At 36.3% G+C, this 22,416-nt stretch overlaps 2 protein-coding genes across 3 annotated transcripts; both read right to left on the bottom strand.

The window, feature by feature from the left end:
- Window positions 1–1,762: 1,762 nt before the first annotated feature.
- Window positions 1,763–4,438, bottom strand: LOC110766248 (short-chain dehydrogenase/reductase 1-like). Of its 2 annotated transcripts, XM_021969543.2 has the most exons (5): window positions 4,324–4,438; window positions 3,801–4,047; window positions 2,921–2,998; window positions 2,645–2,830; window positions 1,763–2,316 (listed from the first exon to the last, which is right to left on the bottom strand). In XM_021969543.2, the coding sequence occupies exons 1-5, from the start codon at window positions 4,353–4,355 to the stop codon at window positions 1,939–1,941; spliced, it is 921 nt and encodes a 306-aa protein (XP_021825235.1). In that variant the 5' UTR covers window positions 4,356–4,438; the 3' UTR covers window positions 1,763–1,938. The 2 variants fall into 2 exon arrangements, with proteins under 2 accessions (XP_021825235.1, XP_088111651.1); XM_088255525.1 differs by having other exon boundaries at window positions 2,645–2,998.
- Window positions 4,439–17,431: 12,993 nt separating this feature from the next.
- On the bottom strand, window positions 17,432–18,658 carry LOC110766222 (aspartic proteinase nepenthesin-1-like). Its single transcript, XM_021969509.1, has 2 exons — window positions 18,515–18,658; window positions 17,432–18,103 (listed from the first exon to the last, which is right to left on the bottom strand). The coding sequence occupies exons 1-2, from the start codon at window positions 18,656–18,658 to the stop codon at window positions 17,432–17,434; spliced, it is 816 nt and encodes a 271-aa protein (XP_021825201.1).
- Window positions 18,659–22,416: the final 3,758 nt, after the last annotated feature.

Here is a 22,416-nt window from a genome sequence, read left to right as displayed (position 1 = left end):
TAGAGGTGTGTGAGTAAGAAATCCCCTCCCATGTAGACTATCGCTTTTACTATAAAAAAAAAAAAGAAAAAAAGTTAACTAAACTAATAATTAAAACTAAAAAGTTAACTAAACTAATAATTAAAATTAAATAGACAAACTAAACTAACTAAGAAATAATTAAAACTAATTAAAAGAACTTAAGATAAATAAATATAATGAATTAAAATAAGTAGAGGGGGAAGGACTTACCAAAACAAGAAAGAGAGAGAAGCTCTTTATTTTTTATTTTTCATCTATCAAAGAGAAGCTCTTAACCTTGTTCAAGCCAAAAGTGGAAAAAAAAAAAAAAAAAAAAAAAAAAAAAGAAGGGGGACAAGGCTATTTATAGTAGGAAGGAAACTAAATGGACAACATGGATTAACTTGAAAAGAACTGTTAACAGATGAATTTGTACATAAGAGAGTAAGACATAATCACACATAACACAAGTGCTTGAGTGGTTCACTCATAATGGGGCTACATCCACTATAGTTTATAACTTTGTATTTATATTTGAATATGGAGATTACATTGTACATGAGAGAGATATGGGGAGAGAGGCTTGAGAGCTCTAGTAGAAGAGAAATAGAGAGCTTTGGACAGCTATTGGATCCTTTGCTTGGAGGTGGTGAGCTCCCATTTGTAGTCCAAGTAGTGGTAGAGAAGGCGTGGCTCTCCTTGATTTAGGGATTCTACATGGTCTCCCCTTGATTTGGGGGCCTTGGGCATTGAGAAAGCATAGGAGGGGGCATGGCTAGCTACTCATTGTTTGGTGGGATGTGAGGTATGACAAGCAAGGGTTATCCCTTAATTGGTGGGATTTGCTAAAGGAGGAATGTGAGGTCAACATGGTGTCAACAAGAACATTTGAATAAAAATGAAAGGCCAAATCAAGTTTTAAGGGTAGTGCATTGTCAGTCGTTGGATTGCGCCAAAGAACTCAATGGATGATTGAGATCGCGTAAAAAACAAGCTAGAGATGAACGGTGTAGATCGAGTAAACGACTTCAGATCAACGACTGGAATCGAATGGCTACTGTGTGGGTCATTTGCTACCCGTGGGCTCGACATGCGAATCCTACCCAAGTCAGATTGGGTCTTCACTACTCGCCTTCTACGTATTCAATCTCGCCTATCGATATCACTTACCAGTCAAGCAATCAATGGTCGAGATACAACTATGTGTCAGCACATCTTCTTTCACTCTTAGTGGAAGCTGTGTAAGCTTCGCGTGGCCCAATCAGACGTTGCCACGTGGTCCCCTATTAGTCTTCATTAGTTAATGTTAGCGCCTCTCGTTCGTCAGATGTGCTCCGTCAGCACTGCGTGGATGGCCAAAATCTCGCCACATGTCACGCCTAATTAAAGTTCTATTTCTAATTTCCAAAACTTCTAAAATTCACCGAACATACCTATGAGCACTGCGTGGGTTGGACCGAAGCCATCCCTAGGAATAGGATCTTGTACATGAGGTTAATAAACCCTATGAATGTACAACAAATTTACTTCAAATTGCGTATTCATCTATAGTGATAGCATAAATCCAATAGTTCATGCTCTTTCATCAAATCATATGTTCTGTTCTCACTCTCCATTATGGTTAAACCACAAAAGATAAGGCAGTATCGTAGAAAAAAGAAAATAAAAGAAGGCTTTACGTCTTATGAAAACTCTTTAGGACTTCTTGATCCTTTTAAGTGGGTTTGCACAAGCATATATATATGCTTTTCTAGTATATAATCCAAGTCTAATGAGTCAGAATTCTCAACCTTGTTGCAAGTCTTGATGGCCACAAAAAGAAAATAGAATCATTCTAACTCCCACAAGCACTTAATATTTCAAATTTATCAAAATAACTTCACATAGTTATTACTTAACACCCAGGTGGAAATGCATAACTTATAACATATATATGAATTAAAAGTCTGCAACTTCAGTTTGATCAAAATAGCAGCCTGTAGGGCCTCCATTTGGTAGAAGAGCCAACTTGACTGGACCTGCAGCCCCTTCTTCCACAGTCATTGTTCCTGTATGCCAATTGATATCTGTATTAACAAAGCCTGGATGCACACAGTTGATATACATCTTTGGATACTTTTTGGCAAGGATTCTTGTGTAGGCATTGAGGGTGGCCTTGGACATGCTGTATGCAGGCAGCATCAGTGTGCATCCATTGGCTTCAAGTGCATTTTGTTTAAAATCAACCAGAAACTTTCTCAAAAGTGCATCTACTTTCTCCTCTGTCAAGGTTTCCACATCCCCAAGCTCATTTCTTATTTCTTCACTTGGTATCCTCTGCATGGAATATTGATAACTTTTTGGTTATGCAGTTTACAATTTTTTTCAGGAGCTGCTAGTAGGACTTGGAAGGAGAGTTCATATCAAGGGTTCCATCTCGATTTGTCATGTGTTTTGGGCAATGTTCTCTTGCTAGACTTATCTAGCCGAAGAACATCACCTTTAAAAGTAGGGTTGATAGCATTACGTTGGAAAATTGACAAAATAAAATACAACATATAATGGGTCATTCTACTACTAACAATAAGTGATGTGTAATTAATAATGACGATGTGATTAACGATGAATGGCATGCGATATATAGATAGGCTAGGGTTTTTTATACCTTCAGTTCACTTCTTAGAGAGGAGACGTTCACAATCCTTCCTCCCTGAGGGGACAGTTGCAAGAGTGGGAGAAGAGCCTCAGTTAGTCTTTTAGGACCATAGTAATTTGTGTTCAAGCATTCTTCAGCCTTCTCATAAGTGAATTTTACTGCACCTTGAATTTTGTTGACCGCTTTGCCTGAAAGCTGCACAAACACAACTAGTCCATTACTTAGGTGCTGGGATTTTTGGTTGTGGCTACATATGAGTGAGAGAAACAGCCTTAACCAACTTACCCAAGTTGTGGGATCAATGTTTAGGGATTTTAAAGCTTCCTCATCAACCACTGCTCCACTGGCTCCAGCATTATTAACCTGCAGGAATCAAACTGTCAGATCACTTCGTTTTACCCACCAAAGGAGGAAACAGTTCCTACTAAATTTTACAGAACAATACAAACAAGTTATTTTTATCCTTTTTCTTTTTGGGCCAAAGTTAGGAGGGAGAAGGGGGAAAACTCACACACACGGGTAGCACGAGGGCTTGAACCTGGGACCACTTGGAAGCACGCCAAAGGCCTGGGCCAATCCAAATAACACTTTATTCGTTACAACCAAAGTTCTTTAGTACCTATATGTTTTTCTATTGGTTTGCCCATGAACCTTCTCGGGTTTGATACATTATGCAAGTGTGTTAGAACATCTACAATTATGCTCTCTATTTTTTAGTTAAAATTTAGCAAAAAAACACACAAAAGTTATTTTAGGAGCTGTATATAAAATTTGAACTTCAATCATACTCCCTAGTTTAGGAGAAAAACTTGTGTGGCATGGGATGCCAAGGTAAGCTTTCCACCTCAGTATCCCCAGCCAATTGCCTCTTGACAGCTGGACATAGCTCACAGCCAATTGCCTCCTCGCTCCCTGCTGGCTACCCTTAGATCTGAGGGGTTGAGGGAGCCTTTGGGAAGGAGGAGGAGGTCGGTGGTGAAATTTTTGAATGATCAAATTAATAAATTTACCACTATATATTAAAACAATTATGGATTAAAAAACAAAAGAGAAAAGAAAATTACTAAGTCGAAAAAATCACTCTTTTGGAAATATGAGAAATTAAACTGAAAAAATACCCAAAACAAAATAGAAAAATAAAATAAAATTAGAAACCCTCCCTTACCAGGATATCAAGCCTGCCAAATCTGTTGTCTATGAAGTTGGCTAAAGACTGGATGCTCAAAGGGTCCAAAACATCAAGCTGATGGAAGAGCACATTTGAGAAACCCAAGTGATGGAGCTGTGACGTGGCATCCCTTCCCTTTTTCTCATCTCTAGCCGTTAAAACCACCACCACCCCTTGACATGCAGCAAGCTGCCTCACCACCTCATATCCAATGCCCTTGTTTGCTCCTGAAACCACCGCATACCTACCCAGCAGAAAACCCCATTTATTTGTATTTTTTTTTGGTTTCCCAAGGTATCCTCAGGCATGGCTTAGGCCTAATCTTCCGAGGTACTGTCAGGTGCATATGCAGGGACCTCTCTCAAGAAAGTTTTCTGCATCCACAAGGGCTCGAACCCGAGACCACTTGCTTAAGCAATCAGAGCCCCTTCCACTCTGACCAACCCTCATTGGTACCCCCCATTTATTTTCACTAATTACATTCTAATTAAATGATATTAATATTAATAGAGTTAATTACCTCTCTGCTCCATATCCTTCATTGCTTCCCATTCTTGCAATAATGCTTGGATGTGCTGCTTTCTGATGATCTTGTTTTCCTTCTGAAACTGAGGGAGCTCAACAGGTTAAATATACTCTCTGTTTTCTGCAGCTTCTGTACTCAAGATTTATATATAAATATTTGGTCCGCATCGTGTCACTTTTGTTTGGTCAAGATTTATATATAAATATTTTTGCTAGTGTTTTGTGTGTTTTTTTGAAAGGGCTTTTTAGATCTAGGTTCAAAACAATTAGTTATCATTGGATTTAGTCTTCGCGTTTTTTTTTTTAGATGTAGGTCATTTGACATTTATTACTTTTTGTTGTGTAGATTTTACCCTTTGAGGTAAATAAGGAAAACACATTGAAAATCTAAATTTAATGCATTATTTCCTTGAAATTGAATTCCAGAATACTAATTTTGAATTCTTTCCTTGATAATATTCCTAATATATGAATAAAATAAAATTTAATCAATAAAAAGTAAAGACCCACATATTATACCAATCGATCAGACAAGCACTCACATTAAATTATGTACCTGACATACAGGTAAATAGTGTTATTATTAGCAACGAAAAATACTTAGTGATAAATCATGTTACCTATAAGTTATGAATATAAATTAGAAGACTACCTATAAGTCAGATACAAAAATAGACAAAATAAAATTGTATGTTGCCTATTAAAAAAAAAGTACCTAAAATACTATTACACATGGTCGAAAATATGAAAAACATATGTATACCTATGCAGTAGGCAATAGGCAATATGACATAAATAATTATTATCCGATTCAAGGCATAAGGGGCAACATTGGAACAAAAAATGATTTTAAAAATAAAAAAAATAAAAGATTACATCATAAAATATTAAAAAAGGAATGTAATTCTATATGGCACAAAAGTCAAAGGACTTGAATCAAAGTCACCAAATCTGATGATTAAACGCAACTCCTCAATAAGAATTTGGATCTATATCAACTTTTCTATTTTTTTTAATTATGATAATTTCTAGTTTGCTGGAGTCACAGCTGATATCTACACCAAAATAATTGAATTTGTTTTGGGAATAATGATCTGTCATCAGAAAAGAATCTTTAAAGAATCTGGAAATATAATGAATTGTATGTATAGGTTACCAAGCCAAGCGAATTAGAAAATATTTTTATTAATAAATTATAGGATGGTATCAAAGTTAAGTTTATGCTTTCATTATAGGGTACTGAGATTAAATAAGTACATGTAATTATAGGATGAGAGATTTGAATTTGGCATGTCTTCCATTATTAGACAAGAAGTATCGCTAAATTTATAGCTAGTTGATATTACGTTGCCCTACCCCAACACCGAGTTGAATTATATTGACTAACATGACTTGATAATTGATACAAGATGAATATGCCATTTAAAATTAAAATTTCTCACAAATTCAACCTCTTTCAAGGGCGGATTTACACTAGTGGGCTCCAGACTAGAGGTGTCAAACGAATCAGGCTGACCTGAACACGAGCAAGGCTTGCTTAAGTAAGGCCCGACACGGCACTACCTGTATCTTTGGGTGGGCTAGGATGAGGTAATTAGGCCCAACGGGCCGGCCCGACCCATTTAAAGTCCATTTATTAAATTATATTTGTTTTAGAGAAAAATATTACATACTATTATTATATTTATATCTTAAATTCAAATATATTTCTTTTCTCAAATAATATATATTAAAATTTAATGTTTTCTTTATATATAAAATAATAATTTTGTTTTTCAAGTTTCAATTTTTATCGGTGCTTTTTTTAAATTTCCTATTTTTTATGTAATAGGAAATTCTTTATTTTTATTTTCTCTTCTGCCTAATACGAAATTCTATTGGTGCTTTTTTTAATTTTAAAATTCATTTTACTCACCAACTAGCTCTTGATTTAATATTACTTTTATTTTTAAAGAGATTCTAAATTCGAATCCATACTCTCAAAAGTCCAATATACCCTATTTATCACTATATACCTCCCATTGCCGGTGACTCCCCATTCCCCAAATATCCTCCCTGTCACCCAGCCCCTCCCCTAACAAGTAAGAAGTACTACAACCCTTCCCTCTCTCTCTCTCTCTCTCTCTCTCTCTCTCTCTCTTCGGCTGACCACCTTTCAGGCCACTTAAGGGAGTGAAAGAGAGAAAATTGGATTGAGTTGGGGGCAATGAGGAAGGAGGAAGGTGATAGAGGTAGACAACAAAGTCCACGATGACCATTGGTGGAGGAGCTAAGTTCTGTATCTAGTATTTAATACGAAAATGAGGTGAGAAAGAAGTTCGAACTCTTAGCCTTGAGTGCATGAATGCTATCGACTGCGTTACAATGCATTACTTAATTTAAGTAGTGTCTCATACTTGGATCAATTCCTTTTTTGGTGCACTATCATGTGGTATCCCGACATGATGTTATGAATATATATTATTATATGTGTACATTCATTAATGTTATATGCTGGTCGTCCACCACAAATTATTATATGAGTGGATTAGTCAAGACACGTTCCGTATAACATGGTGTTACGACATATTCAGTATTATTAAGATGTGGTTTACGACATACTCAGTATTATTAAGATGTGGAGCATCCAACTCTAAACTAATTGACAATTAATAAAATTCAACATGTAATAGTTACGTAACATATTACATGGTGCCTACGTAATGCGTGGATGTTGAAAACTCTTCTCCAAATATCCATACAATAAATTTTGAAAAATAACCATTATAAAACGAGGGGAGGTTAGTCTAAGAACAGTAATTTATTCGACACAGCTCGCAAGAAGAAATATGTATTGTAAACAATCATAAATACTTACAAATGTTATATGAAGCTGGCCAAAAGCAATGAGACCCACAAACTCAAGAACTTAAACTTATCAAAGCATTAGTGTGAAGGAGAAAACCTAGCTGCTATCTAGTTTTAAAAAAAGTGTACGTGCATGTCTATATATACACGAAAACAGAGATAGTTGGAAATGCCGAAGCTGATGGAAGATACTTGGAATAATTGTGAGATGCTGGACACGGTACAGCCAATTCCACATTTCAGCTTTGGTTGGTGGCATCGCCGCATAAGTTTTCGGATAGATTAATGATTTCCTTCTTATATTCTAATAATTTAGGGCCTGTTTGATAACCCTTTTAATTTTAGTTTTTAGTTTTTATTTTTTGTGCTAGAGTATAGAGAAAAATGAGAGTAAGAATGTGAGTGATGATGAGAACGAGAGAGAGGAGGGGAGGAGAGAATGAGAGGGAAGGGTAACAAAAGTGAAAACAATTTCAAATAGATTTCAGTTTTTAGTTTTTGTTTTCGCTTTTGTTACTCCCCCCTCTCATACTCCCTCTTTTTCCTCTATATTCTAGCACAAAAGATAAAAACTACTAAAAACTAAAATTGAAATAATTATCAAACGGACCCTTATAATTTTAGTAAAATTTCCTTGGGATTGATGAGAGAAAAAGAACAAAAATAAGACATCGTACAGCAGGAAAGAGTTCAATCCTAATGTGCTGTATGCGATTTAACTCAAGTTTGGCTCTGGCAAGGATATTCGATTTAAGGTATATTCCAACTTTCTTTCTAAGACCATTCTGCAAAACAATTCCATATATCGAGATTCGAAACCGCATGTTTGTCACTGTGATGAAAAGTTAGCTATATAGATAAAATCTTCGTCATCTTGTTTAGACAAATGCAGTCCCTCACGTAAAAAATGAATTTATTTTATAGCAATTAAATCACAAAAATTGCTCGCACAAGGTATGAGATGAATTTCTAACCCTTCGTTTGAATGAAGGAATTGAAAATTACATAGAATTCTAAAATGACTGAATTTAGATTTCCATCATTTTAATTTATGGCAATTGAAGATTTCAATGTTTGAATTTATGTATGTTGAATTTTGTAAATGACACTACGGAAATTGTGAAATGACGCATATTTTGATAGAAATTAAACTCGGGAATTTGATGCCTCAATTTCCATGATTTTTTCCCCACATCATTTAATTCGCGCCTAAGTTGTCAAATAAGGGAATTGTCAATATCTCTCCTCTTAAATTCTCGACTTTTTAGCTAAATTCCGAGTTATTTTCCCTCATCCAAATGGAGGATAAGAGTTTAGTGTCCGTTTGATAATCATTTCAATTTTAGTTTTTAGTTTTCATTTTTTGTGCTAGAGTATAGAGGAAAATGAGAGTGAGAATGAGAGTAAGGATGAGATTGAGAGAGAGGATGAGAGGGAGGAGTAACAAAAGTGAAAACAAAAACTTGAAAGTAAAAATAATTTCAAATAGATTTCAATTTTTAGTTTTAGTTTTCACTTTTGTTACTCATCCCTTCGACGAGTTGTCTCATCATACACAATGCATAAGAAGATTATCCTAGAAGCCAAGGTTCTAAGATGCATGTTATGAACATGAAATTTGGGTCGTTCCATACATGTGTTATTAATTAGAGCGTTTATGTGATTGTGTTGTAGTAATGGAGATATCAATGGTATGAAATTATTTCTAGTCGTTACAAGAAAACATACAAATTTGAAAAAAGTAAATGGGAGTGCTGGTGATGGTGAAATATTCATCATAGCCTAATACTAATAATTTAGAAGTAGTAGGTGATTTGCTTGTCCATCATGGCCTATCTCTGCTTGGACAACAAGAAAATGTAGGGTAATATTTACCGAAAACGGACACTCTCGCTACCCGAAAACTAATGTTGCGTTCGCATGTGTCGTGGGTGCTTGGCTTGAAGTGATTGGTTAGGGAGGCCACTAATCTTACATATATTTTAAACAGGTGTAAAATTGATCTACATTAGAATTGCCCAAGGACTCTATTTCAATTAAAGCATATATGCACGAAATCATGTGGCATGTTAAATATGTTGATGTAAGGAAAATAAGGGATGCACACTATTATCATCTTATATGGACGATAGAGATTACTTGGCATGTAAGTTAAGTCTCATACGGAGTCTTTGATGGGAAGAACACTATGAAACATATGCTAGCTGAATTGATAAATACAGGGGATCGCTACTATCACAATCGGACTAGCAAAAATCTGTCTAGAATCTCATTGATTGTTTTGCATAAGGGGATTGAAGAGAGAGTAGAAAAGCCTTTGACAGTTGACGATGTCTTCTTCTGCAGGTTAGGGGTTGTGAACGTCTGTGAGTGATATTGTTGAATGTTCACAGTTCGAATGATCAAGAAATTGCATTATAATTTTCGACACATGAAACTAATCATTGCAAATGCTTTTTATTTATCAGTGTTGTGATACATAAAATAAAGCATGTTGTTTTCTCTGCCCAAAGGTGAGGATATTGTAGGAGGAAGAGAAATAAAATAAAACAAATGGACACTAGTTTCTTAGAAGAATAGGCTCTTTCATTATAATTCAGCACTACAAAATAACAATGATAAAAGACTTTAAAGACTTTTCTTATCATAACCACTCTCATATCTTAGACTCTTCATCAACCCACTAATACTCTCTTCCGAGTTATATTAGTTGTGTTCCGTACCGTCAACCCACTGTATTCCTAGTTATGGATTTAGATGGCTACGAACCCATTAAGATTTGTGGAAAACATTAAAGACTACACAAACCATAACCTAATCTTCCGAGTCGGCTATGTAATTTATGGTACTTGTCACAAGAAGCTTTCTATTAGGAATCTCCCTCCAGTCTCAACCCAATTCTTCAAATCATGCAATTAGTGGCCAATTAATTGAAAGCCATAACAAGCACTCAACATATATATATACAGAAATTCTCTTATGTGGACATCCGGACGTTATTATCGTGCGGACGCAGTGTATTTTGTACTACCCCTCTCTGTTTTCTTGCCTGTTTACAATAGGATCCGCACGATAATAACGTGCGGACATCTGGATAAGAGAATAACTATATATATATATATATATATATATATATATATATATATATAATTAACAATATCAAAGAATTTGAGTATTCATAGCTATATCTTGGCCCTAGTAAAAAGAAATTAGTTCATGAAAGACTTATTGAGAAACATGATGGTTGATGAAGACATGGAAGACACTGAATTCTCTAAGTATAATGCCAAGGTTGCGCAAGTTCTCTTCGTATTCTCCATATGGTGTTTCGGCTTTGAATATGAGTGTGTAGGAACTTGATGGTGTAGGGTCTTTGATCAATGCGGAAATTCCCTATTTATAATACTCCTAGAAATCCTACTTATCTAAGGTATAATTATAATTATTATAAAAATACGATTCCTTCTAATATAGGGTCTTCTTTATTTCTCATTGTTTGATTTGGTAAGACTTGAACCGTCTTGAACTAGGAAATTTGACAACACTTCTTGCGACAAAAGGAATGACTTGGCTTCTTTTTAATTAATCTCCAATCTTCATCTTCTTGCCCATTTTGACCTCAATTTCTCCTACTTCACAATTCCTTCACAAATCTCACAAAACAAATTAAAACAACCAATTTAATCCAAGAAAATTAACAAATAAATAAGTAAAGGATGCATAAAATATATGTAAAATATAGGCTTATCAAATAACCCCAAACCTATCTTTTGCTAGTCCTTGAGCAAAACTGAAAATAAAAAATAATTTAAAACAAACAAACTAAACTAAACCACTTTCGCAGGAAATCTCGATGACACTTAGTATGTGCCACAAACCTTTAAACCCCAAATGAAGGAAAATCCAGTCAAGAAAAAAGAGTACACCGTAAAATCCCCAAATGAATGCAATAAAAGTTTAAAAATTCTCTATTTGGTGCAAAATAATTTTTAGTTTAGTTCAATGGGTTGGGTACAAAAGTAAATTAAATTTTTTTATCATTTGAACTAAAGGTTTAAAAAAAAATAATAAATAAAGTACAAGCGATAGTCTAAATTAGAGGGAAGAAGATTTTCTCACACACACACACAAATGATGCCATAGGGGTTCGAACCTGAGACCACTTGTTTGCAAGTTAAGGCTCTTTTCTTCTAGGTTAGACCCCGTTGGCTAAAGGGTCTTACTTATGCCACAAAATGTTTGTTAAATAGTTTATGCTTATTTTGAGTATGATAGTGTAACTGCCTATGTTGAATCGACAATCCACTAAGCCCAAGTGTCAGAGTGTCAGACACTCCTTGGACACTCATGTCCATGATCAAAACACTCCTCATACACGGTCAAGACACTCTCCGAACACGGGTCAACTCATACTTAAGGTCAACTAATGTCTTAATTCAATTATAATTCATATAAAATTAATAAACTATATTTGAAAGGCTTGGAAAGCTTGAATTTCATTATATATGATATTGTGAAATTAGAGTATGAACATCAATAATTTATTTTTTCAAATATATATAAGTATTATTATATAATAATAAAAAATTAATTGATGTGTCTCCGTGTCGTGCAACATAGGCAACCGCGACTTAAAATTCTTTTACTATTTATTAAGAGTGCTGCTATTTCCATCCATTTTATCTTCAAAATTTTAAAGACAAAATATCAATAGACCACCCAATGCATTTTGTACCATATTATGAACTTGACCATAATACAAAGAGGGAACATTGTATTGTATTGAATTAGAATTAATTTTAAAGTTTTTAAACCAGATTCAATACCATGTTATGAATTTGACCATAAACATGAACCAAATTCTAGATTTGCAATCTGACATTCCAAAAGAAGTCAAAAGAGCAAATGAACACTTAACCTATTCTCATTGGCATTTTATATTTCACTTAATTTTCCTTGTACAGACATATCCTTTTGTCCTGATTTTGTTTCCTTTTACCATTTTAAAAAACCAAATCCATTGTTTTAAATTCTGAAAAAAAGAAATACATTCTTTTGAATTGAATGGGCGGGAAGATACACTGAATATCTATCCTTCAATTACTTACCCATTTATGAATGTATAATGTAAGTGGTAACCAACCAATCCCTATAGTATATATACAGACCATACACCAATATGATTTTCTTCAAATCAAAGCTTAAAAACTTTTGATTCATCATTCATCACATTCACATCAAAAATTTAAATTTAAATTACAATGTATCCTCATTGCTTCCTCACATTGATACTGATGATCACTCTACTCACTCCTCTTGCCACCGCCAGTGCCACAACAAACCGATATCCTGGTGCCTGGATGCCTGTAAACACCAGCGATCCAGTTGTAGTAGAAAAGGGAAAGTGGGCTGTTTTGGAGTACAACAAGAAAGTCACAAACAAGTTGGTTTTTCAAAGGGTGGTTTCGGGTGAGACCATTTATATATCAGGCATCTTTTATGGGCTTGTCGTTGCGGCTAAGAATGAGTCCTTGCCTAACCCACCTGAAAACTACCATGCTGGTGTCTGGGCCAAATTTTTTGAACCCTTGAAATTAAGAACCTTTTACAAAGGGAACTGAAGAAAGATTATTGTTTCTTTAGTCTTGTTCCAATTTGCTGTCTCCAGAGTCGTTCTATAATAAGGTCCATATATATGGACTTCAAGTGAGAGTCTAGTTTTAGCCGTTGGATTACTTTGATCTTGTCAAATTGTTCTAAGGTCAATATATGGAGGCCTCATTATAGAATTTCGCTGCTGTATCGCTTGATTATATATTAATATAATAAATAAACAGATGCTTTTTCCAACATAACAGATGTTTGTCATAGGATATTATTATTAGGAGTAGAGCAAAGATGCAAAATCAAGCACCACATCTGTGTAGTAGTGTAATACCAGTAAATTTGTCTCCCATTGTTTGTGTGTAAAAGTAATGACTCCCATCCCATCCCATTGTTTTATAGGTCCTCCTCCTACCTAGCTAACATGTCCAAGTTCCAACATAACATATATATAATATATCAGATGTGAAATTCCTATGCTCTCTCCCATTTCCAATGGAATAGATAATTAATAACATGACTTTGTTGTTTGATTTTGGACATTTTTCCTTAATTTGTTTAGCCAATCTACCAAGCCTCCAACTAGTTTGAGTCTTGTAAATGCATACCGAACAGAGCCAGAATATAATATTGCAATAGTTTTGTCATCCTGATTCCTGTCCTGGTGTTTGAAATATGGCAGTTTCTTGTACATACTAACATAACAAAAAGAGAGAAGACTAAAAACAAAATTAATTAGAAAACACCATTAATAATCTTCTTTTATTTAGACATAATAAGGATGAGTCCTTTTCCTTCAACTTAACATATTTCTGGAGTAAATGACAGTTTTGATGCCCCAACGTTATAGGCTTTGTTTGTAATTGTTTTTCATTTCTTTCTTATGTTTCTTTCTAATTTCTAGGGTTTAATTCATTTTTTTAATTTTGTTAAGTTCAATCTTCACACACATTGAAGAAACTTGTCTTTAATCTCTAGTTTCTAGTTTATAGTTTATTTTCCTATTATTGGGAATTATTTGATGGGTATCTGCAGTGCTTGGTTTATATGCTTTTGCTATGATTATTGTTTTTCGTTTTATCAAAGCTCTAGTTATTGTTAATTTGTATGCTTTTGCTTTGGTTTGTTGTCTTGTGCATGGAGTTGTGTTTTCTATTTCTTTGGTTGATTTTGTCTTGGTGACTTGTGCTGTCATCCAAAGTTGGAAGTCCTATTTTTTCTGGAAGTTTGAGAACATAGTTTAGGACTGAAATTGACAGTTTTTTAGGTGACCCCTTTCTCGTTAGTTTAGGACTGAGATTGGCCAACACATTGACTATATATCTTGCCTGTGTTCATGTTGTAAATTGTTTTCTAGAGTAAAGTTAGCTTAGTTTATGATCGATTGGCAGCCTTTCGTCTCTCTCATTCAATTGGGTCAGCCATTTGGCACCTTATGCGATAGTGGGAAGGATTGGCTTTGTTTGGTTAAGTGCATTAATTCTTTTCTTTTCTTTGTTTGGCTAATGTGAACTTTGTTCTCACATCTTCTTGCTCTTTTTTCTTTTGCAGGCCCCTTCTTCTTCTGTCCTTTCGTGGCTATAGGCGGCCCATAAGCAAAACTAGCAGATGCTATGGACGTCCTACAAGAAGCATTGCTTTATGTGTTTAGTTCAATCCAATAGGATTTTTTATGTAATTAGTTAAGCTGTAGTATGGTCATTGACTTGAGGACATGGCCTAACTAAATTTGATGCATCTATCTTTTTGGAAACACCACAAATAATGCATTGATGGGATTGACGTCATTTTGGAAACACCACAAATGGTATAACATATTGCGAGCATTAAAGCCAGATGGTTCATGGTTGTGGGGCTTCTTAATACTATTCTATAATTTCTCGTTTATTTGTATGTATTAATGGTGGAATTGTGTGCAGTGAATTAAACAACTTTGGCATAGAGGATGAATTTATAACTTTTTGCATATATGAAGAAATTCTGACATTGACATCTACATGTAAATTCTAAGTTTTGCATATATGCATATCTTGAAATTCTTGAAGCATGAGTTGAGGTAAGTGGTTGTAATTGATACATTAATCACATTCTTTGTGTTTGTATACAAATAAAGACTCAATTATACATAAACTCAGCGGAATTTGTAACTTTAACAACAATAAAAAAGCCTTTGGTTTGTAGGAAAATAAATGTACATGCATGTCAATTTGGTAATTATAATAACAAAAAAAACTTACATTTAATTATTTAAAATTTATTATTTTTAAATATTAAAATAATTATTTTTTAATCCGACATAGCACCAAACATAGGTCTTTACTATTTTTACAATCCAGCTTCTTAGTCCGACATAGCACAAAACATAGGCCAATACTTAATCCAGCTTAGGCCAATCCGAGCTAATCCAAGATAGTCCCAGAATTTAATCAAGTCCATGACAGTCCGCCGTACCAAACGACCCCTTAAGGTGTCTCATCTTGATTGGTTGATTGAGCACCTACCACCTTGACCATTGGGTTGTGTTTCATCAAAACTCAGACGCAACATTCATATATATATATATATATATATGTGTGTGTGTGTGTGGGTGTGTCCTGCCTGTAATGTAATGTGCATACACAATCTGAATAGGTATATATGCTGCAACACATGAGTCTAAAATAGGATTAGGAATAGGCGTAATTCCCCTCGGATAGGCTATGGGCCTACCTAATCATATACATATTTTAATGTACCAACAGCACCAAACATTACAATAGTGATCACGTTTCCAAACAAAGACCAAAACATGAAACCTGATACACATAGCAAAGACCAAAACATGAATCATAAGCTCAGAGAAGAAGAAAAATATCTTATTGATTTCTTACTGATCAATATGAGAGTAACTAAGACAGTGGCAATGGGAAACTTCAACACAAAAAGAGAAAATTGTACATGTGCTTGCAGGATGGAACTAAATTAATCTTGTATAGCCTAGCCTCATCATTATGGCATCGCATTCACTAAGCCCAAGTGTCGGAGTGTCGGACACTCGGGCACTTTGTCTAACGGTCAACGCCGTGTTCACGGTCAAGACATTCTCTGGACACAGGTTAACTCATACTCACGGTCAACTAATGTGTTAGTTCAATTATAATTCATATAAAATTAATAAACTACATTTGAAAGGTAAAGGACTTTCAGGACAGTGGGACATTTATTTGCTAAGGTTGTCATGATTTTTTTTTACACCCAATTATGCTCTCAAATGTCATGATTTTTTTTGGGATGAAGAAGTCCGCCCTGGTTGGAACCCTTTTGTAGTTGATGATATGACTGTGCCCCTTAATTTCATTCAATGAAGTTCTTTCTTCTGCTAACAGATTGGTTATAGGAGTGGAGATGCAAAATCAATCACCTCATGAGTAATACATTGTTTCTGTGTTAAAAACCTCCGTAAAAATAATGCCTCCCATTGTTTCGTAAAGTGCAGCACATTGCAATGCCTATAAGTCCTAGCTAACATGTCCAAGTTCCCAATCCAACAGAAGGCATGAGATATGAAATTCCTATGCTCTCTCTCTCTCTCTCTCTCTCTCTCTCTCTCTCTCTCTCTTCCAATGTTCTAGCTAATAAATAAGTAACATCATATTATTTCGTACATTGTTTTTTTAAATATATATTTTGGATAATTTGTTTACCCAATCTACCATGAAAAGTAATAACTCATTTCTAAGCCTCCAACCATTTTGAGTCTTGTAAACGTATACGAATTTAAGGGGGCGTTTGGTATCCTATTCAAATAGGGAACTCAAAAACTTTGATTTTTCTTAAAACCAAGGAGTTCTTAAATTTATTTTTAAGATTCAAAAACTTGTTTGGTATGCAACTTGAAAACTGTTTTCAAATCTTAAAAATTTGAGAACTTGTGGGTTGTTAGAAAAAAAAAAAAAAAAAACATATATTTTTTGTTTTTAATAATTGGGGTGTTTTCTTAGTTGTTCTTGAGTTTGAGTTTTTAAAAATAGGGACCAAATAGGTTTTCTTTGTTTTGGACTCAAATTCTGTTTTTGAGTTTAAAAAGTTGGATTCAAGTTGAATACCAAACAGGCCCTAAGAAGCTGCAACATTTTCATATTGACAATAGTTCATCTTCTGTTTAGCCAAAACAAAAGATATCATCACCTAGACTTGATCTGAGTAAGAAATTTGTTATGTTACCACAAAAGAAAGGCCCTGCCTGCTTGCTGCCACTGATGTTTTCTCATCTAACGAAACAACAAAAAGCATTGAATCTAAGATGCATCATTGATTTCCATATAAAAGAAAGAAAAAAATCTCCATAAAAATAATGCCTCCCTCTCAGTGTCCTTGTTATCTTATCACTGCACATTGCAATGCCCTTGATAACATAACAAAACAACAACGATTTAACCATTCATAAACTGATTCATGACATGAGGCATCCATCCATATTAATTAAGCACAACAATAAAAGACTTAGATTAGACTGATAAAATAGAATTAGAAAAACACATGCCTTGTATTTCTGGTTCTGGAGATTAATAATTAACAGTACAGCACCATGATCGATCGTTGATGACTTCTTTTTATTTAGACATAATAATATTAATATATGGATGGGATATTGTACTAGTACCCTCAACCGATCAGCATCTTTCTGGAGCAAATGACAACTTGGATGCCCCAACATCATATTCAAATCTGTGGTTGAACTGCTGGAATGCTCCGAAAATATTTCCTGAAAAATCTTTGGATGCCCCCATCATCAAGCAGAATTCCTTGAATTCATCAAAAAGTTGAAAAGTTGTTTCTTCTTTTAACTCGAGGTGGGCGCCATCAAATTCAAACACCATCGGCGGTGCAACCGAAAACAGCTGGCTGCCTGGGCCTTCTCCTCCTCCTATTGTTGTTGCTGCTGCTGCTATGTCTGTGATGTCATAGCAGAGGTCCATTCCGGACTTAGTTTTGTTGAGAGGCTGCACCAGCCACTCGTCCACGAAGTAGGAGACCATGGCCTTGCGCACGGCTTGATAAACTCCGTCCACCAACATAGAGTACTGCGAGCCCGAATCTATAGCAACTCCATAGTCGCTCTCGGATATAAACAGCTTTGGATCGATCGGAAGAATCGATCCATTCAGGCTTATACCCGTCACATTTAGATAATAGGACTCGTCGGAAGGCCCCACAATTGGCGTCGTTTGGATTTGACTCTCATGACCCGAGAGCTCTGCCTCCTCACCGAAAAACAGAGGCGCCTCGTCTCCAACACGTCTCGGCAGGCAGTAGGAGAATTTCAGCAACGTGATATCGCTCAGCTGGAGTAGGAAGTGTTAATTATGTAGTCAATTAATGTGTTAATTATGTAGTCAATTAATGTGTTGATTATGTAGTCAATTAATGTTTGGCACCTACTATGTTTGGCACCTACAATATTTGGGGGGCTTGACTAGGTTGGTTGCCTAACTAGGTTGGTTGCCTAACTTGGTTGGTTGCCTAACTTGGGGGGCTTAGGAACTTGTATATATATGTGTTGATTGTAAGTAATGTGAGATATAAGAAAGAATTCTAAAACCAGAAAATTATCTTCTCTCATTCTCACATTCTCATATTCTAGCTTATCTCTACACAAATCTCTACACTTTGTTTGGCATGGTATCAGAGCAATCGATTTTGGTTGCCTCTGCATAACCTTGTTTTACCTTGCTCTTACCTTGTTCTTGCCTTACCTTGCCTCTACTTAATCTTGCCCTTACTTCTTTGCTCCTATATTGTTCCAACACAAAATTTGTGTTGAGTTCCCTTTGTTGTTTTATCCTTCCGCTGCATATACTTATCCCTACGTAATTTTGTTTTTCCCTTATCCTTGCCATTGCTTTGCCTTTGCTTAAATCTTGTCCTTGCCTTGCTGTGCCTATGCATAACCTTATCTTCCATAACCTTGTCCCTACATAATTCAAACTCGTGTCCCTTTGGTTACTTTGTTCTGTTGTACCCCTATTGTGTTCTTTAAATCTTCCGCTACATTTACGTATCCATACTTTCACACAAGACCCGCAACATGGCACCCAAGGCTGCTTATGTCATGACTACCGGTGAGTCTCCATCTCCTGTCTTACTCTCCGACTCCAACCCCGACTCAGGTACACGCTCTACTACATGGATAATTGATACTGGTGCCACTGATCATATGACTTTTGACTCCACTGTTTTTTCCACCTTATCTCCTAAATCTCATTATCCTTACATCACTAGTGCCAATGGGGCTTCTTCTAATGTTGCTGGAGAAGGGACTATATCACTTTCCCCTAAATTATCTTTATCTCATACACTACTTGTCCCCTCTATTAAATGCAATTTGTTGTCTGTTGGGAAATTCCTTGACTCACATAATTGTTATGCCACATTCTATCCTTCTCATTGTAAGTTTCAGGACCTTACGACTCACGAGACGATTGGGCATGGTAAACGGAGAGGGGGGTTGTATACCTTGACGGTCTCATCACCACCACGAGCTGTCCATGTTCAAAACTCACGTGCTCAACAACAGATTTGGCTATGGCATCGTCGCTTAGGACATCCATCATTTGGCTACCTTCGACGACTGTTTCCATCTTTATTCCGAGGTTTAGTTGATTCTCAGTTTCAGTGTGAAACCTGTGTGTTGGCCAAGAGCCATCGCACTGTATTTCCATCAAGTGATAGTAAAACAGAATTTCCTTTTGAGTTGATTCACTCCGATGTTTGGGGCCCTGCTAAAGTCTCTTCTACTGGCAAGAGGTGGTTTGTTACATTTATAGATGACTGCACCCGCATGACATGGGTGTACTTGCTCACCCATAAAAGTGATGTTACTACCACAATTCGTGAATTCCATGCTATGATCACCACTCAGTTCCAAGCATCCATCAAAGTGTTCCGGTCCGACAATGGTGGGGAGTATGTAAATGGTGCCTTGGCTCAATTCTTCAAGGACCAAGGCATCATCCATCAAACCTCCACACCCTTCACTCCACAACAAAATGGTGTCGCCGAACGGAAGAATCGCCAATTACTTGAAGTTGCCCGTGCCTACATGCTTGATAAATCTGTTCCTCACCACTTATGGGGTCATGCTCTTCTCTCTGCAGTCTATGTGATTAATCGGGTACCTAGTAGCGTTTTGAATTTCCAAACTCCACTAGATACCTTGGCTCATCACATCTCTCTTCCTACCATCCTCAAGTTGCCTCCTCGTGTGTTCGGTTGTGTTGTTTATGCTCATGTTCCTTCTCATCAACGGAGTAAGCTGGATCCATGTGCCCTCCGATGTGTGTTCGTTGGATATGGCTTGAATCAAAAAGGATACAAGTGTTACCATCCTCCTACTCAAAAACTCTTTGTCACTATGGATACCACTTTTCATGAAGATTTGGCTTACTTTATGGTTTCCAAGACCCCTTCTCTTCAGGGGGAGAGGGGGAGTGAAGAGAAGGACTTGTCATTTGAAGAGAAGATCGAAACAAATGCTGAAAAAAACGTTGAAGATTCTCACGAAGTGCCCCAGGCGACCGGTCGTGACCCATTGACAACCAGTCACGAAGTACCCCATGCAACCGGTCGTGAAGAATCTAGTGACCGGTTGTTTTTTCATAGAGTTGAAAATTCTGAAGAAAATCATGATTTGTTCAGTCCTAACCTCAATGAAGACCTTGAGACTATGGAACCAGAAGGTGATCCAGATGCCCCTGATGATCAACTACAAAATACAACCCTTCCTGCCCTGCCATCGCATCATTCGTCTAGTGATGAAGAAGTACTTGAGGTAATCACTGAACCACCTAATGTTGCACCATATACACTTCCACCTAGATCCACTAGGGGAAAACCTAAACCTCAATATTGCCCTGACCTTAATGCTAAATCTAAATATCCCATCAATAACCATGTGTCCACTCATAGATTGTCAAAGTCATATGCATCATTTGTCAATCAATTATCTACTGTATGTGTTCCAAGTAAGTGGCAGGATGCTGTGACAGATTCTAGATGGACTGAAGCAATGGAAATTGAAATGGAAGCTTTGAAAAAGAATTCTACATGGGAAATGATTCCTTTACCACATGGGAAGAAACCAGTTGGATGTCGGTGGATATACACTGTTAAATACAAAGCTGATGGATCCATAGACCGATACAAAGCTCGATTAGTGGCCAAGGGATATACACAAACATATGGAATTGACTACCAGGAGACGTTTGCACCAGTTGCCAAAATCAATACTGTACGTGTTCTCATATCCTTGGCTGCAAATCTTGACTGGCCACTGCTGCAATATGATGTAAAAAATGCATTTCTTCATGGGGACTTACAAGAAGAAGTATATATGGATCCACCACCAGGGATTCCTATGACATCCGGTCCTAATACCGTATGCAAGCTAAGAAAATCTCTGTATGGGCTAAAGCAATCACCCCGAGCCTGGTTTGGGAGATTTACTGATTCCATGAAGCGATTTGGGTACACTCCGAGTAGCTCAGATCACACATTGTTCTTAAAGCGTCGTGGTGGAAAGCTTACGGCCCTGATCATCTATGTAGATGATATGGTGGTTACTGGTAATGACAATGAAGAGATGCAGAATCTACAGAAGCTCCTTGGAAGTGAATTTGAGATGAAGGAACTGGGTGAGTTACAATACTTTCTTGGCATTGAGGTTGCTAGATCTAAACATGGCATATTTCTATCCCAAAGAAAGTATGTGTTAGATTTGTTGACAGAAACAGGAATGCTGGATTGCAAGCCAGCTGACACACCTATTGAACAGAATCACAAATTGGGAATGTATCCAGATCAAGCTCCTACTGATAAAGAAAGGTATCAAAGGTTAGTTGGGCGATTGATTTATCTATCCCACACACGCCCTGACATAGCTTATGCTGTGAGTATGGTAAGCCAATTCATGCATCAACCAAGTGAAGCTCACATGAATGGAGTAATACGGATAATGCGATACTTGAAGACTGCCCCTGGAAAAGGATTGATGTTCTCCAAACATACACACATGGATCTTGAAGGATACACTGATGCTGATTGGGCAGGGTGTATCACGGATAGACGTTCAACTTCTGGATATTTTACATTTGTGGGTGGTAACTTAGTTACTTGGAGGAGTAAGAAACAAAGAGTTGTAGCAAGATCCAGTGCTGAAGCCGAGTTTAGAGGAATGGCTCAAGGAGTATGTGAATTGCTTTGGTTGCGGAGATTACTAAAGAATCTTGGCATTAAACAAGTGAATGCCACAAACCTATATTGTGACAATAAAGCTGCCATCGAGATAGCACATAATCCAGTACAACACGACCGTACTAAACATGTGGAAGTCGATCGACACTTCATCAAAGAAAAATTGGAAAAAAAGATGATTAAGTTTCCGTTCGTAAACTCAGAAAATCAACTGGCTGATATTCTGACAAAGGCAGTGTCAAGTAGAGTTTTCAATGAGTCTATTGACAAGTTGGGCATGCGTGACATCTTTGCACCAACTTGAGGGGGAGTGTTAATTATGTAGTCAATTAATGTGTTAATTATGTAGTCAATTAATGTGTTGATTATGTAGTCAATTAATGTTTGGCACCTACTATGTTTGGCA

The sequence above is a fragment of the Prunus avium genome, chromosome 6, assembly GCF_965620075.1.
Source record: "Prunus avium chromosome 6, drPruAviu1.hap1.1, whole genome shotgun sequence".
Lineage (NCBI taxonomy): Eukaryota > Viridiplantae > Streptophyta > Magnoliopsida > Rosales > Rosaceae > Prunus > Prunus avium.
This window is presented reverse-complemented; position numbering and strand designations above follow the sequence as displayed.